At 35.7% G+C, this 12,827-nt stretch overlaps 1 protein-coding gene across 1 annotated transcript in view; it reads right to left on the reverse strand.

The window, feature by feature from the left end:
- VIPR2 (vasoactive intestinal peptide receptor 2) overlaps positions 1 to 12,827 on the reverse strand; it is a 254,823-nt gene that overhangs the window by 91,807 nt on the left and 150,189 nt on the right. Inside the window, exon 4 of the mRNA XM_053715672.1 lies at positions 5,259 to 5,356. Within this exon, the coding sequence (XP_053571647.1) occupies positions 5,259 to 5,356 (98 nt within the window). The remainder of the gene's footprint in view (positions 1 to 5,258; positions 5,357 to 12,827) is intronic.

A 12,827-nucleotide genomic window follows, 5' to 3' on the forward strand; every position in this document is an offset into this window, starting at 1 on the left:
ACAAGATCTCTTTGAACACTTTAATATTTATGACAGAATAGTCTATGCATAAGACCTTTTCTGTTTGGTCTGTATAATTAAGTGACTATTTGTATGTGAAATATATTTTACACTACCTTTTCAAAAGAACATATTTGTAACAAGTTGTGTGAAAATTGACTGATATTGCACTTAACTAACTGCTTTCCTAAGTACTCCCTAGCATTATAGTTCTATACATGTTAGTAACTTGAACAGCTGTTTAAACTTGAATATGTGATTAATGACGTATTTAAAGACTAGTGAATGTACACCTGGTATAGTCTATGATTACGGCAACAGTTAGCTGAAACGCGTTAGACTGATCATCTCATTCATTTTTTTATGTCTTTTTTTATATATCTTTTTGCTGTTCTTAAAATGTTCAAATAAAGCGTGAATTTTTTATTGACCTCTTGGGACTACTGCTCATACTTTTTCACATTTCATTACTAAGGGCTGTGAGGAGCCCGTTGCTACATGTCCCAGAGGTCTATGGTAGAGCCCATATTCAGCCTTGGAGCCGTAAGTGGATTGTTCGTTAAGTGGAGAGGAAGACCGGAGAAGTTGACATCACGTCCGGTGAAAGTCCCACACTCGCAAACCAACTGAACCGAAGGAGACGTGAGTTTGACGGTCACGCCTGATAGTGTGGCCGTCCTATTTACGTTGAGGTTTTGCCTACCTGGGAGGAAGCAGGAGTCTTCAGTCTGTATCGACAAGATTACCAGGGGGAAAGGCTAAGAAAGATTTGCGTAAGTACGGGTGAAGCCCGAGACGTGACCGCCGAGTCAATATTTTCTATGTTTGTTGGTGACCGCCGAGTCAGTGTTCCAATTGACAATATATTGATATCCCTGTTGTCTCCATCCTTATTGATCCTGTGAGGCTCCTCATATATGTTTTGCATATGCAGTGTGATACCTCCGCAAATATATGGTTAAATATTAAGTCACACGGCTGGTAATCAGGAGGTGTCTTATACACGTATTTATATACATACCCATCGGTATATGAAATCTATTTTACAAGTTTTATATAATTTATTATTGAATTTCTACTGTGGGCAGCGCCTGTATAAACTTCTTTTCTCACCCTTGCTAGCTAACTAATTAACCCCTTCTACTATTTTTTTTAATATGATCACATTTGGAAGCAAAAATGTGGTATGAAATATACCAAAATGGGCCTAGATCAATACATTGGGTTGTCTACTAAAAAAATATATAGTTTTGATAGGTAAATGTTTAAATTGAGTGATAGCAAAAATGCTAAAAATTCTGGTATTTTGGGCAAGTTTTTCTCTGAAATACCCAGTAGCAAAGGGATTAAAATACATACTCTATCTGAACCAGAAAAAAATACATTTTGACTTCTATGTCCTATTAATCTTGAATAGACAAAGCAAATGTTTGCTTTAAAAAAAACCCTGCTGACCTTTCCAACAAATTTTATTACACATTTTTATTATGTATTTGTTCTAATATTTTTATATAAAAGGATAAAACTGCAATATAAATAATTTCTCAATTATAAATAGTGAAACTATATGTGCAATGGTAAATATTTTTGATGTTTTTTTAGATGTAAAAATCTTATTCTGATTTGTATTCCATTGTGTTCTATTTTTGAGCAATGTTTGCTAACGGATTATTTGACTTTGCTGCTTGACTACTCTCTTGCCTCTTGATTCTGCTCCTGTTTGTCTTGGCTGATTACTGGACATGCTCTTGCGCAACCAATTAGGGAGGGGTGACACAAGTAAAATCTTGTGCAATCATATATTTGGTCAGCAAATGCTGTCTCACTGGCCACTTGTCCTTGCCCACCCCAGCATGATGAATGAGCAACATTATGGGGCCGAATTATCAAGCTCCGAATGAAGCTTGATGCCCCTGTTTCCGCCCAAGCCTCCATAACTTGTCCACCTGCTCTGAGGCTGTGGACCACAATCCGCCTGATCCTATACGATCGGGTTGATTGACACCCGCTGCTAGCAGCTGCAAATCTGCCGCAAATCTGCAGGGGGCAGCATTGCACAAGCAGTTCACAAGAATTGCTTGTGTAATGATAAATGCGACAGCATATACTGTCAGCATTTATCGATATGCGGCAGACATGATACGCTACATCGTATCATGTCCACTCGCACTTTCATAAATCGGCCCCTATGTCTCTAACTCCAGGTCAACTTTATACATTCCTGTAGTTTTTTTTTCTGTCCACTAAACTTTGTATTTAATTGTTGTACTATCTTTGGGTGGTCACTGCACCATACAGAAAGTATATTAAATATGGGGTATTTTAGGTCCACAGATACTTTAATCATCAGAAAATTCAAATGCAATACACTGGAAAGATGATATAATACAGTAATTGGTTAGGAGTAGAAGTAGTAAGATCAAGAGTTCTGAGTAAGGATAATCAAGAGGTGAGGATTAAGGTGGTGGAAAAGTGAGGAAGAGTATGGTTGAATGGGAGTAAAAAAGATAGAGGAGATGTGAGATGAAAAGCAATGGGATGAGTGGTGCAGATAAGTGAGTGAAAGAACAGTTGAATTCGGAGGGGTAGGACGACCTGTGGGTAATAAGAGGGAATTGTGTGCGATTTGCAAGTGAAGAAAGGAGCGATGTTGCAGAGGAAGTCAAGTGATTTAGAGAGGAGATTGAGAAAATAGAGAAAAAAATTGGGAGATAAATGACAGAAAGGGGCAGAGGAATTCAACTTTGACCTGGCTTTCCCCTTTTCCTTTCTTTCACTCACAGTGAGATAAAACTTTCTCATTTTCCCCAATAATTTTTTGTTGTTCTCTTGCTATCTTTATTTAAAAAGCAGGAATGTAAAGCTTACAAGCTGGCCATTTTAAGTTCAGCACCCTGGATAGTGCTTGCTTGTTGGTGGCTACATTTATGCACCAATAAGCAAGCATAGCCCAGGTTCTGAACCAAAAATGGGATGGCTCTTAAGCTTCACATTCCTGCTTTTTAAATAAAGATAGAAAGAGAACGAAGAAACATTTCTAATAGAAGTAAATTGGAAAGTTGCTTAAAATTGAATGCTTTATCTGAATCATTAAAGGGATACTAAACCCAATTTTTTTCTTTCTTTTAAACAATTTTCTAATTTACTCCTATTATCAATTTTTCTTCTTTCTCTTGCTATATTTATTTAAAAAAAAAATCGCCTCTAAGGTAAGAAGCCAGACAATTTTTGGTTCAGATCCATGCACAGCACTTGTTTATTGGTGGGTGCATTTAGGCATCAATCAGCAAGCACAACCCAGGTTGTGAACCAAAAATGGTCCAGTTTCTAAACTTACATTCTTTCTTTTCAAAAAAAGATAGCAAGAGAATGAAGAAACATTGATAATAGGTGTAAATTAGAAAGTTTCTTAAAATTGTATGCTTTATCTAAAATATAAAAGAAAACATTTTGGTTCAGTGTCCCTTTAAAGAAAAAAATTAGGTTTAGTATCCCTTTAAAGTTAGTTGATTCAATTGTTTTTCTTTTTTTAATTATTTTGTATTTGAACCAACAAACTAGGAATAAGCATAATATATATATGTATATAGCTATACTTGTTTGATGTTATTTAGCTACAGTTGCTTTTGATGAACTTATTTGTCCTTTAACATTTTTTTCTAAGATAAACAGTTACATGTCATTGCTAATTTGCCTAAGGATCCACCTTGCAGCATGATAGCTCTTTTGAACCTTGAAGGACATAGAAGATAAGCAATACAAAAAGCATTCTTGTGAAATAATAAGCCAAATGCTAAAATAAGCTACATTTAAAGAGGGAGATGTAAAACTATTTACTTCATTAAATGAGTAGGATATTGTATATATTTTATAAAATTCTGTATTGCTAAATATTATTTATTTCTGAAAAAAATGCATCAATGGAATAATTTGATTTACATGTTTTTGTGAAACATACAGGCTTCTATTATTTGTTTTGCTTAAAGAAATATGAATGTCAAAATTAAAGAGAAAGGTCAAAATTGAAATGTGCATGGTTGCATTTTAATGTTAAATAGAAGAATTTTCCTTTAGTAAAAATGCTTCTAGTAAACGTTATTACTGTTTTTTTGCGGCGTATGCACATATCCTGTGAGGGCCTGTGCGCCAGTATTCAAACACTACAACTTCTCAGAGAGTCAATGGTGGCTTCTAAGACACAAATTAAAGGGACATTGTACAATAGATTTTTCTTTGCATGAATGTTTTGTAGATGATCCATTTATACAGCCCATCTGGGAGTTTTTTTTTATCAATGTATATTTCTGCTTATTTTTTAATAACTTTGTGCTGATTTTCAGACTCCTAACCAAGCCTCAAAGTGTAAGATGTAGACCCAGGTCTACAAACTCCTGCTGCTCCTGTTTGTCTAAAGGGTCTTTTCATATGCAGGGAAGGGGGGTGGGGGTGTCTGCTCTTCCTGAATTCCCAGCCCCCTTCACTGGGTGTCCCAGCCTAACCTCATCAACAGTGCTAAACTTGGAGCTTCTAAGTAATTTTTAAAATGGTTTTAAACAGAAATTTTAGATCAGCATCTGTGCATATTATTCTTTACAGTAGTGTCAATTACATGCAGTTATATGAAAATTGGTGCACACTGTCCCTTTAATTCTTCACAGACACAATGCACACCACTGTCAGCTCTCTGAGCGTCAATACTTGTGCACAGGGCCTCACAGGATATGTGCGTATGCCACATAAAAATGTATTCACATTTCAATTTGGCCAGTTCTATACCTTTAAACTTTCATAGTTCATATGGATCATCCAATTTCAAGAGACCATTTTCAATTTACTTCATTTATCAAATATACTTTTTTTCTCTTGGTGTTGCTTCTTGAAAAACATACCTAGGTAGACTTATAAACAGCAATGCTACACACATTTGCCTCATGCCAATGGTTCACATTGGCTGCTTTGGATCTGACTTTTACTATGTGTTTAACCTATTTGCAAGGGTATTATCAAAATAAAAAATGCTCCAACACATTCTGTGACCCTTTAAGAGACATTTAATCCATATCATATAATTGAAGAATGAGAGATTATGATTTAGAAACAAATGTAGCATAAACCTCTTAATTTGACTTCTGTGAATCAATCCAGGTACATCACAAGATTTATTTTGATTCCTTATATGAACAATTAATTGTTTTGTTCTTTTAATTAGTTTTTTTTTTAATATAAAAAATGATGTTGAAACAAACCTTGAAGCTTACCTGAATACACATAGAATTGTACTTCCTATTGTAAGAGCGATCAAAGATGCACTGTGTCCAAAAGTATAAATAGCCTTAACTATTAAGTAAAAATCTTCCTGGAATTAGAAAAAAAAAAAATGTAAGAGAATATAATACATATTCAAATTTGATAAATAAAAAACATCATCAAATACAATACAAGGAAACATTGTCAGTTATTCTTTCAAGTTGTACAATTTGTTATAATATCAAATAATTTATGGATATTCAAAGGGGCATTATAGTCCACAAAATTCCATGCTCTAAGTCAGTGACGCTGAATCTGTATGTGTTTAACGTTTGCAAAGTAGTCAAATACATTGTAGAAGTTCCACTGTGAAATTGCAGAGCCCTGCTGGCCCAATCACAAGTTCTAGTTGCTGTATAACTAGTGGAACTGATTGAATCAGCAGTAGTTTTCCGCTCAGGAGCAGAAAGTTTATGGAGAAATACAAGAGTACAGTAAAGGGAAGTGGGAACTCAGCACTGATGATGCTCATTGGCTGCTGTTGGTTTTTACATAACAATATTCATGTGATATTTGTCCGCTTACTACAGATCATTTTCAAGTGATTTAGCATATGGGTAATGTGTCCCTTTAATTAATTGTTCAAATAAAGGTTTCTATAATTTGTAAAACTTTATGATAAACATTCTAATGATCACAAGCTTTATTTATAGCTTTTTATTAAACCAGGAAACAATGGTGTTTATGAAAGGGTCATTTTAGTTGAAAAATTACATGATCTAATCTATTAAAGCATGTCATTTTTTTGACTACTGGATGTGTAGTGCACTGCTACTCCCAAGCAGAATCCACCACTGATCCAATCAGAAGCGCTAGTCGCATGACTCGGGTGTGAGACTAGCATCGCTGATTGGATCAGCGGTGGCTACAAAAACCACAGTGCAGCCAAGTACTTAACGGTCTGTGCCCGCCACCAAGGAGGCCTACTTCTTCCTCCAAGCCAATATCACAAAATTCAACAGAGGTGGCAGCAAACAAATAATTTATTAGAAAATCAGCAGAGTCAAAACATCAGCAACGTTTCAAGAGCACCTCCCTTCATCATGCTAAATACATATAATGATTTTCCACAATTTATATTCATGTACCACTAGATGGTGCCCTAGAGTGCCAACACATTAACTCTTTCCTGAACCTCCTTAAAGGTACATTTTAACAGGTACACAATTCATCTATACATAACATTAAAACCTATATACCATTCTCCTACACATTACAGCTCCTAAGGCTCTTTACTTATAAATCAAAAATCATATTTACATATTTTTTTTTCTTTTTTATTTACTACATACTCATACTAGTCATGTGTCTCGAGCATTTAAACAATTTCACTACTCAATACAAACAATCTCTGTATTGAGAGAATATCTCGACATATAGTTACCACAGTGGCTGTTCTACAAAAAGACAGAAAGGTGCCAATCTCTATATAGCCCTATGGTCCCTAATTTAAATATCCAAAAGGATTCCCGATGCTTCAACAACAACTCCCTATTACCACCTCTACGGGGCATATGTACATACTCTATCATTTAGAACCTTAGTTCATTAATCAGATGTCCCATTTTAAGAAAATGGTGTGCTACTGGAGCTTTAGTGTTTCCTGTCCTAATGTTACAGCGGTGGGTTTAGCTTGGGACCAGCAGTGCACCGCAGGTCCCAGGTGGAACATCTACTGTGTGTTTAACCCCTTTGCGAGGGGTTAAATACACAGTAGACCAGGGTCGTTAGTCAGAAAATGACACGATTTAACAGATTAGAAAATGTCATTTTTGGCCCTTTAACGTGTGAACTGAGCATACGTAAAAACTTAACGGAACATTAAACTCTAAGGGCCCAATGAACTAAAGCTCTCCGCTCTGGCAAGGTTATCTAAGCAGCCCCAGCTCCCTCAAACAATTTTAGAACGGCAAATTTTAACTTGAAAACTGGATGTAACTCGGAGACACATTTGTTGCAATATAATATTAAGAAAAAACAGATTTTGTGCCATTTCTCTCCATATCAGCGACTTTTTTAATACATGACAAATGGTAAAGCGGTTTATTTTATTTACTTATATTTATTATTTCTGACTAGAAGAGAGTGCATGCGTGTGCAATACTGATCTGTGGGATAGATGTTCACTGTCTGATAAGCAAAACTACTACAGTGACCGGCCCCACAGGACAGGAACAGTAATTTTACAAAATACATTATAAAACCTTCATTTAGATAAACTTTTTTTTTTAAATGTCCCTTTAAATATTGAAAAAGCTATGCAGAATATTCCATGTGAGAAAGGAAGAAACACGTTTTTAAGTGATCAAAGCTGTGGCTTTTCCTGTCTTATTGGTGAGAAGTCTCAGTATAATGTATCTGCCAGTTTTCTTTGTTTTAATTAAAAGAATAAATACAACCATGTGAAAATCAGTTTTTTTTTATGTACACCAGGTATTAAAGGGACATTATATTAATTTTCAAAAATAGACCTTCATAAGTATTTTATAATGAATACAGTTGGTGCTAAATTAAATTTGCGGTTCACATGCAATTGCTCATCACATACAGAAAGTACCTAGTTGCTAGCTACAGACTGTTTAGCATTAAATATCTGCAGAAATAGTGCATTTTTTAAAATTTTAGCATAGTCCACATTCAGTCTAATTTACGCTAAGGTAACGTGCTTACAAATAATTTCTGTATACAAATGATCTTTCCTCAAGTATGTGAAGTCTATTTAAACTTTACACTTACACCTAATAATGGTTACATCTGTATTTCAGCTATTTGTATAAAATAATACATGCCTTATATATGCCTCCTCTGACAATTTTTGAGCATACTATAAATTAGCTAACTTTCGGCTAGATTACGAGTTGTGCATTAGGCTTAAAAAGCAGCCTTAAGAGGCCCTAATGCTGCTTTTTAATGCCCGCTGGTATTACGAGTCTTGAAGGTACAGGCTCACTGCTCACCTTTTTGGCCAGACTTGGAAATACTGCAAATCCACTTACGTAAATTGCGTATCCTATTTTTTCAACGGGACTTGCATAACGCCGGTATTACAAGTCTGCCAAAAAGTGAGCGGTAGACCCTCTCCTGTCAAGACTGGTACCGCATTTTAAAGTCAGTAGTTAAGAGTTTTACACTACAAACTGTAGCATAAAACTCTTAACTAAAGTGCTAAAAAGTACACTAACACCCATAAACTACCTATTAACCCTTAAACCGAGGCACTCCCGCATCGCAAACACTTAAAAAAAAATTTCAACCCCTAATCTGCCGAACCGGACATCGCCGCCACTATAATAAATATATTAACCCCTAAACCGCCGCACTCCCGCCTTGCAGACATTAGTTAAATATTATTAACCCCTAATCTGCTGTCTCTAACATCACCGACATCTACCTACATTTATTAACCACTAATCTGCCGCCCCCAACGTCGCCGCCACTATACTAAAGTTATTAACCCCTAAATCTAAGTCTAACCCTAACACCCCCTAACTTAAATATAATTAAAAGAAATCTAAATAAATATTCCTATCATTAACTAAATTATTCCTATTTAAAACTAAATACTTACCTATAAAATAAACCCTAAGCTAGCTACAATATAACTAATAGTTACATTGTAGCTATCTTAGGGTTTATTTTTATTTTACAAGCAAGTTTGTATTTATTTTAACTAGGTAGAATAGGTAGTAAATAGTTATTAACTATTTAATAACTACCTAGCTAAAATAAATACAAATTGATATGTAAAATAAAACCTAACCTAAGTTACACTAACACCTAACACTACACTATAATTAAATTAATTCCCTAAATTAAATACAACTAAATAAAATTAGCTAAAGTACAAAAAAATACAAACACTAAATTACAGAAAATAATAAACAAATTACAAGATTTTTAAACTAATTACACCTAATCTAATCCCCCTAACAAAATAAAAAAGCCCCCCCAAAATAAAAAAGCCCTACCCTACACTAAATTACAAATAGCCCTTAAAAGGGCCTTTTGCAGGGCATTGCCCCAAAGTAATCAGCTCTTTTACCTGTAAAAAATTTATAAATCCCCCCAACATTAAAACCCACCACCCACACAACCAACCCTACTCTAAAACCCACCCAATACCCCCTTAAAAAAAACTAACACTAACCCCTTGAAGATCACCTTACCAGGAGAAGTCTTCATCCAACCGGGCCAAAGTCCTCAACAAAGCCGGGAGAAGTCTTCATACAAGCCGGGCGAAGTGGTCCTCCAGACGGGCAGAAGTCTTCATCCAGACGGCATCTTCTATCTTCATCCATCCGGCGCAGAGCGAGTCCATCTTCAAGACATCCGACGCGGAGCATCCTCTTCATCCGACGGCTAACACTGAATGAAAGTTCCTTTAAATGACGTCATCCAAGATGGCGTCCCTTCAATTCTGATTGGCTGATAAAATTCTATCAGCCAATCGGAATTAAGGTAGAAAAAATCCTATTGGCTGATCCAATCAGCCAATAGGATTGAGCTTGCATTCTATTGGCTGTACCAATCAGCCAATAGAATGCCAGCTCAATCCTATTGGCTGATTGCATCAGCAGATAGGATTTTTTCTACCTTAATTCAGATTGGCTGATAGATTTCTATCTGCCAATCGGAATTGAAGGGACGCCATCTTGGATGACGTCATTTAAAGGAACCTTCATTCAGTGTTAGCCGTCGGATGAAGAGGATGCTCCGCGTTAGATGTCTTGAAGATGGACCCGCTCCGCACCAGATGGATGAAGATAGAAGATGTTGTCTAGATGAAGACTTCTGCCCGTCTGGAGGACCACTTTGCCCGGCTTGGATGAAGACTTCTCCCGGGTTCAATGAGGACTTTGGCCCGGTTGGATGAAGTCTTCTCCCAGTAAGGTGATCTTCAAGGGGTTAGTGTTAGGTTTTTTAAGGGGGTATTGGGTGGGTTTTAGAGTAGGGTTAGTTTTGTGGGTGGTGGGTTTTAATGTTGGGGGGGATTTGTAATTTTTTTTACAGGTAAAAGAGCTGATTACTTTGGGGCAATGCCCCGCAAAAGGCCCTTTTAAGGTCTATTTGTAATTTAGTGTAGGGTAGGGCTTTTTTATTTTGGGGGGCTTTTTTATTTTGTTAGGGGGATTAGATTTAATTTAGGGAATTAATTTAATTATAGTGTAGTGTTTTGTACACTACTTTTGTATTTATTTTAGTACTTTTGTATTTATTTGTACTTTTGTATTTTGTATTTATTTTAGCTAGGTAGTTATTAAATAGTTAACTATTTAGTAACTATTCTACCTAGTTAAAATAAATACAAACTTGCCTGTAAAATAAAAATAAATCCTAAAATAGCTACAATTTAACTATTAGTTATATTGTAGCTAGATAAGGGTTTATTTTATAGGTGTTTAGTTTTAAATAGGAATAATTTTGTTAATGATAGGAATATTTATTTTAGTTTCTTTTAATTATATTTAAGTTAGGGGGTGTTAGGTTTAGGGTTAGACTTAGGTTTAGGAGTTAATAACTTTAATATAGTGGCAGCGACGTTGGGGAACGGCAGATTAGGGGTTAATAAATGTAGGTAGGTGGCGGCAATGTTAGGGCCGGCAGATTAGGGGTTAATAATATTTAACTAATATTTGCGAGGCGGGAGTGTGGCGGTTTTTTATAATATGTTTATTATAGTGGCGGCGGCGTTGGGGGCGGCAGATTAGGGGTTAATAACTGTAGGTAGGTGGCGGCGACATTGGGGGCAGCAGAGTAGGGGTTAATAAATATAATGTAGGGTTTGGCAATGTTGGGGGCAGCAGATTAGGGGTTCATAAGTATAATGTAGGTGGCGGAGGTGTCCAGAGCGGCAGATTAGGGGATAATAATTATAATGTAGGTGTCGGCGATGTCGGGGGCGGAAGATTAGGGGTTAATAAGTGTAAGATTAGGGGTGTTTAGACTCAGGTTCATGTTAGGGTGTAGACATAAAATGTATTTTCCCATAGGAATCAATGGGGCTGCGTTAAGGAGTTTTACGCTGCTTTTTTGCAGGTGTTAGACTTTTTTTCAGCTGGCTCTCCCCGTTGATTCCTATGGGCAAATCGTGCACGAGCACATTACACCAGCTCACTGCCGACTTAAGCAGCGCGGGTATTGGAGTGAGATTTGGAGCAAAATTTTGCTCAACGCTCACTTCTTGTCTTTTAACGACGAGTTTCTGAAAACTCGTAATACCAGCGCTGTAGGTAAGTGAGCGGTGAAGGAAAACTGCTCGTTAGCACCGCCCAGCTTCTAATGCAAAACTCGTAATCTAGCCGTTTGACTTCCTAAAATTGTCTTTCCTTAGATATTCAATGCTTTCTTTTCATGTTATACAAAACAATTGCTTAGCATATAAACACAATAATCTTTTCACATTGTTTTATTGGTATTAATACAATACTGAAAATATTACAAACAACCAAAACTATATTTTCAAGAAATTATGTATAGAATGTATAAAAATGAACAAAAAAGGTATAAAACTAGAACCATTTGTCACTCACTTGAATTAGCAACTTTGGACTGCTTCCATGCTTTCACATTGAAGCTTACCAAGACCTAGCTGTTATTATTACAAATGGAATTTATATATTTATTTCACTACATTCTTAGAACACCAACATCACATTTAATGTCTCAGGCAATTCATTTTGCACATAGAGATTATTGTTACAAGATTATATTGCTGTTTCCTAGGGAGCTTCTGTATCCCCTTTTCATTGCTATAATTAAACAACCTTGGCGCCTTGTCTCCAAATATTTATAAAGTATTATTAGACTCAATCAGAACATGAGTTTTTTTCATATGAATAAACATTATTTCAAAGCCTACTAGTTTATCTATGTCGGGGGCCAACACAACTTGCATCTGAAATTGCAGCATATTAATATTCAACACATTGACAAAAGGCTAAACTAGTATTTTCGCTCTATAAAACGGTTATAATATTTTCGGTGAGATTATATATATATATTTATATGTATATATAAAATCTCAGAAAAGCTGTTAAAGTTTTAAACATACTGTATATATGTACATGTTATGAGAAAAGCAGTTGACATATATTTTAATCTACTGGATTACCTGAATTAAGCTTTTGTTTTTTTCTTTTAAAATCTTTGCCTTTCCCATAATAAAGAGAAACAATTTGCAAATTAATCTCTATGTATTAGTATAGGATCATGAAAATCCACTAGGAAAGGGGATGTATAGAATCCTTCACTTGGAAGAGGAGAGTGCCCTTTTTTAAATGAGGATGTCACATGACCCTCTACTGGACGTTAAGAACTAGCAGTTATTTTAACTTTTATACACCAGGTTTACAGTAAAAAAAGGAGGTGCAAAGATGTCTCTTTCTTAGGGCCCAATGATCTAACGTCCTCTTTGCTCTAGCAAGATTATCTAAGCAGTCTTGTCAGTACTGTGAGATCCCTCAAATCATTTTTATAAAGGCAAAGTTTAGCCTGTTTACTATTTATCTAGCTATACAGAG

This window comes from Bombina bombina, chromosome 5 (assembly GCF_027579735.1).
Source record: "Bombina bombina isolate aBomBom1 chromosome 5, aBomBom1.pri, whole genome shotgun sequence".
Taxonomy (NCBI): Eukaryota; Metazoa; Chordata; class Amphibia; order Anura; family Bombinatoridae; genus Bombina; species Bombina bombina.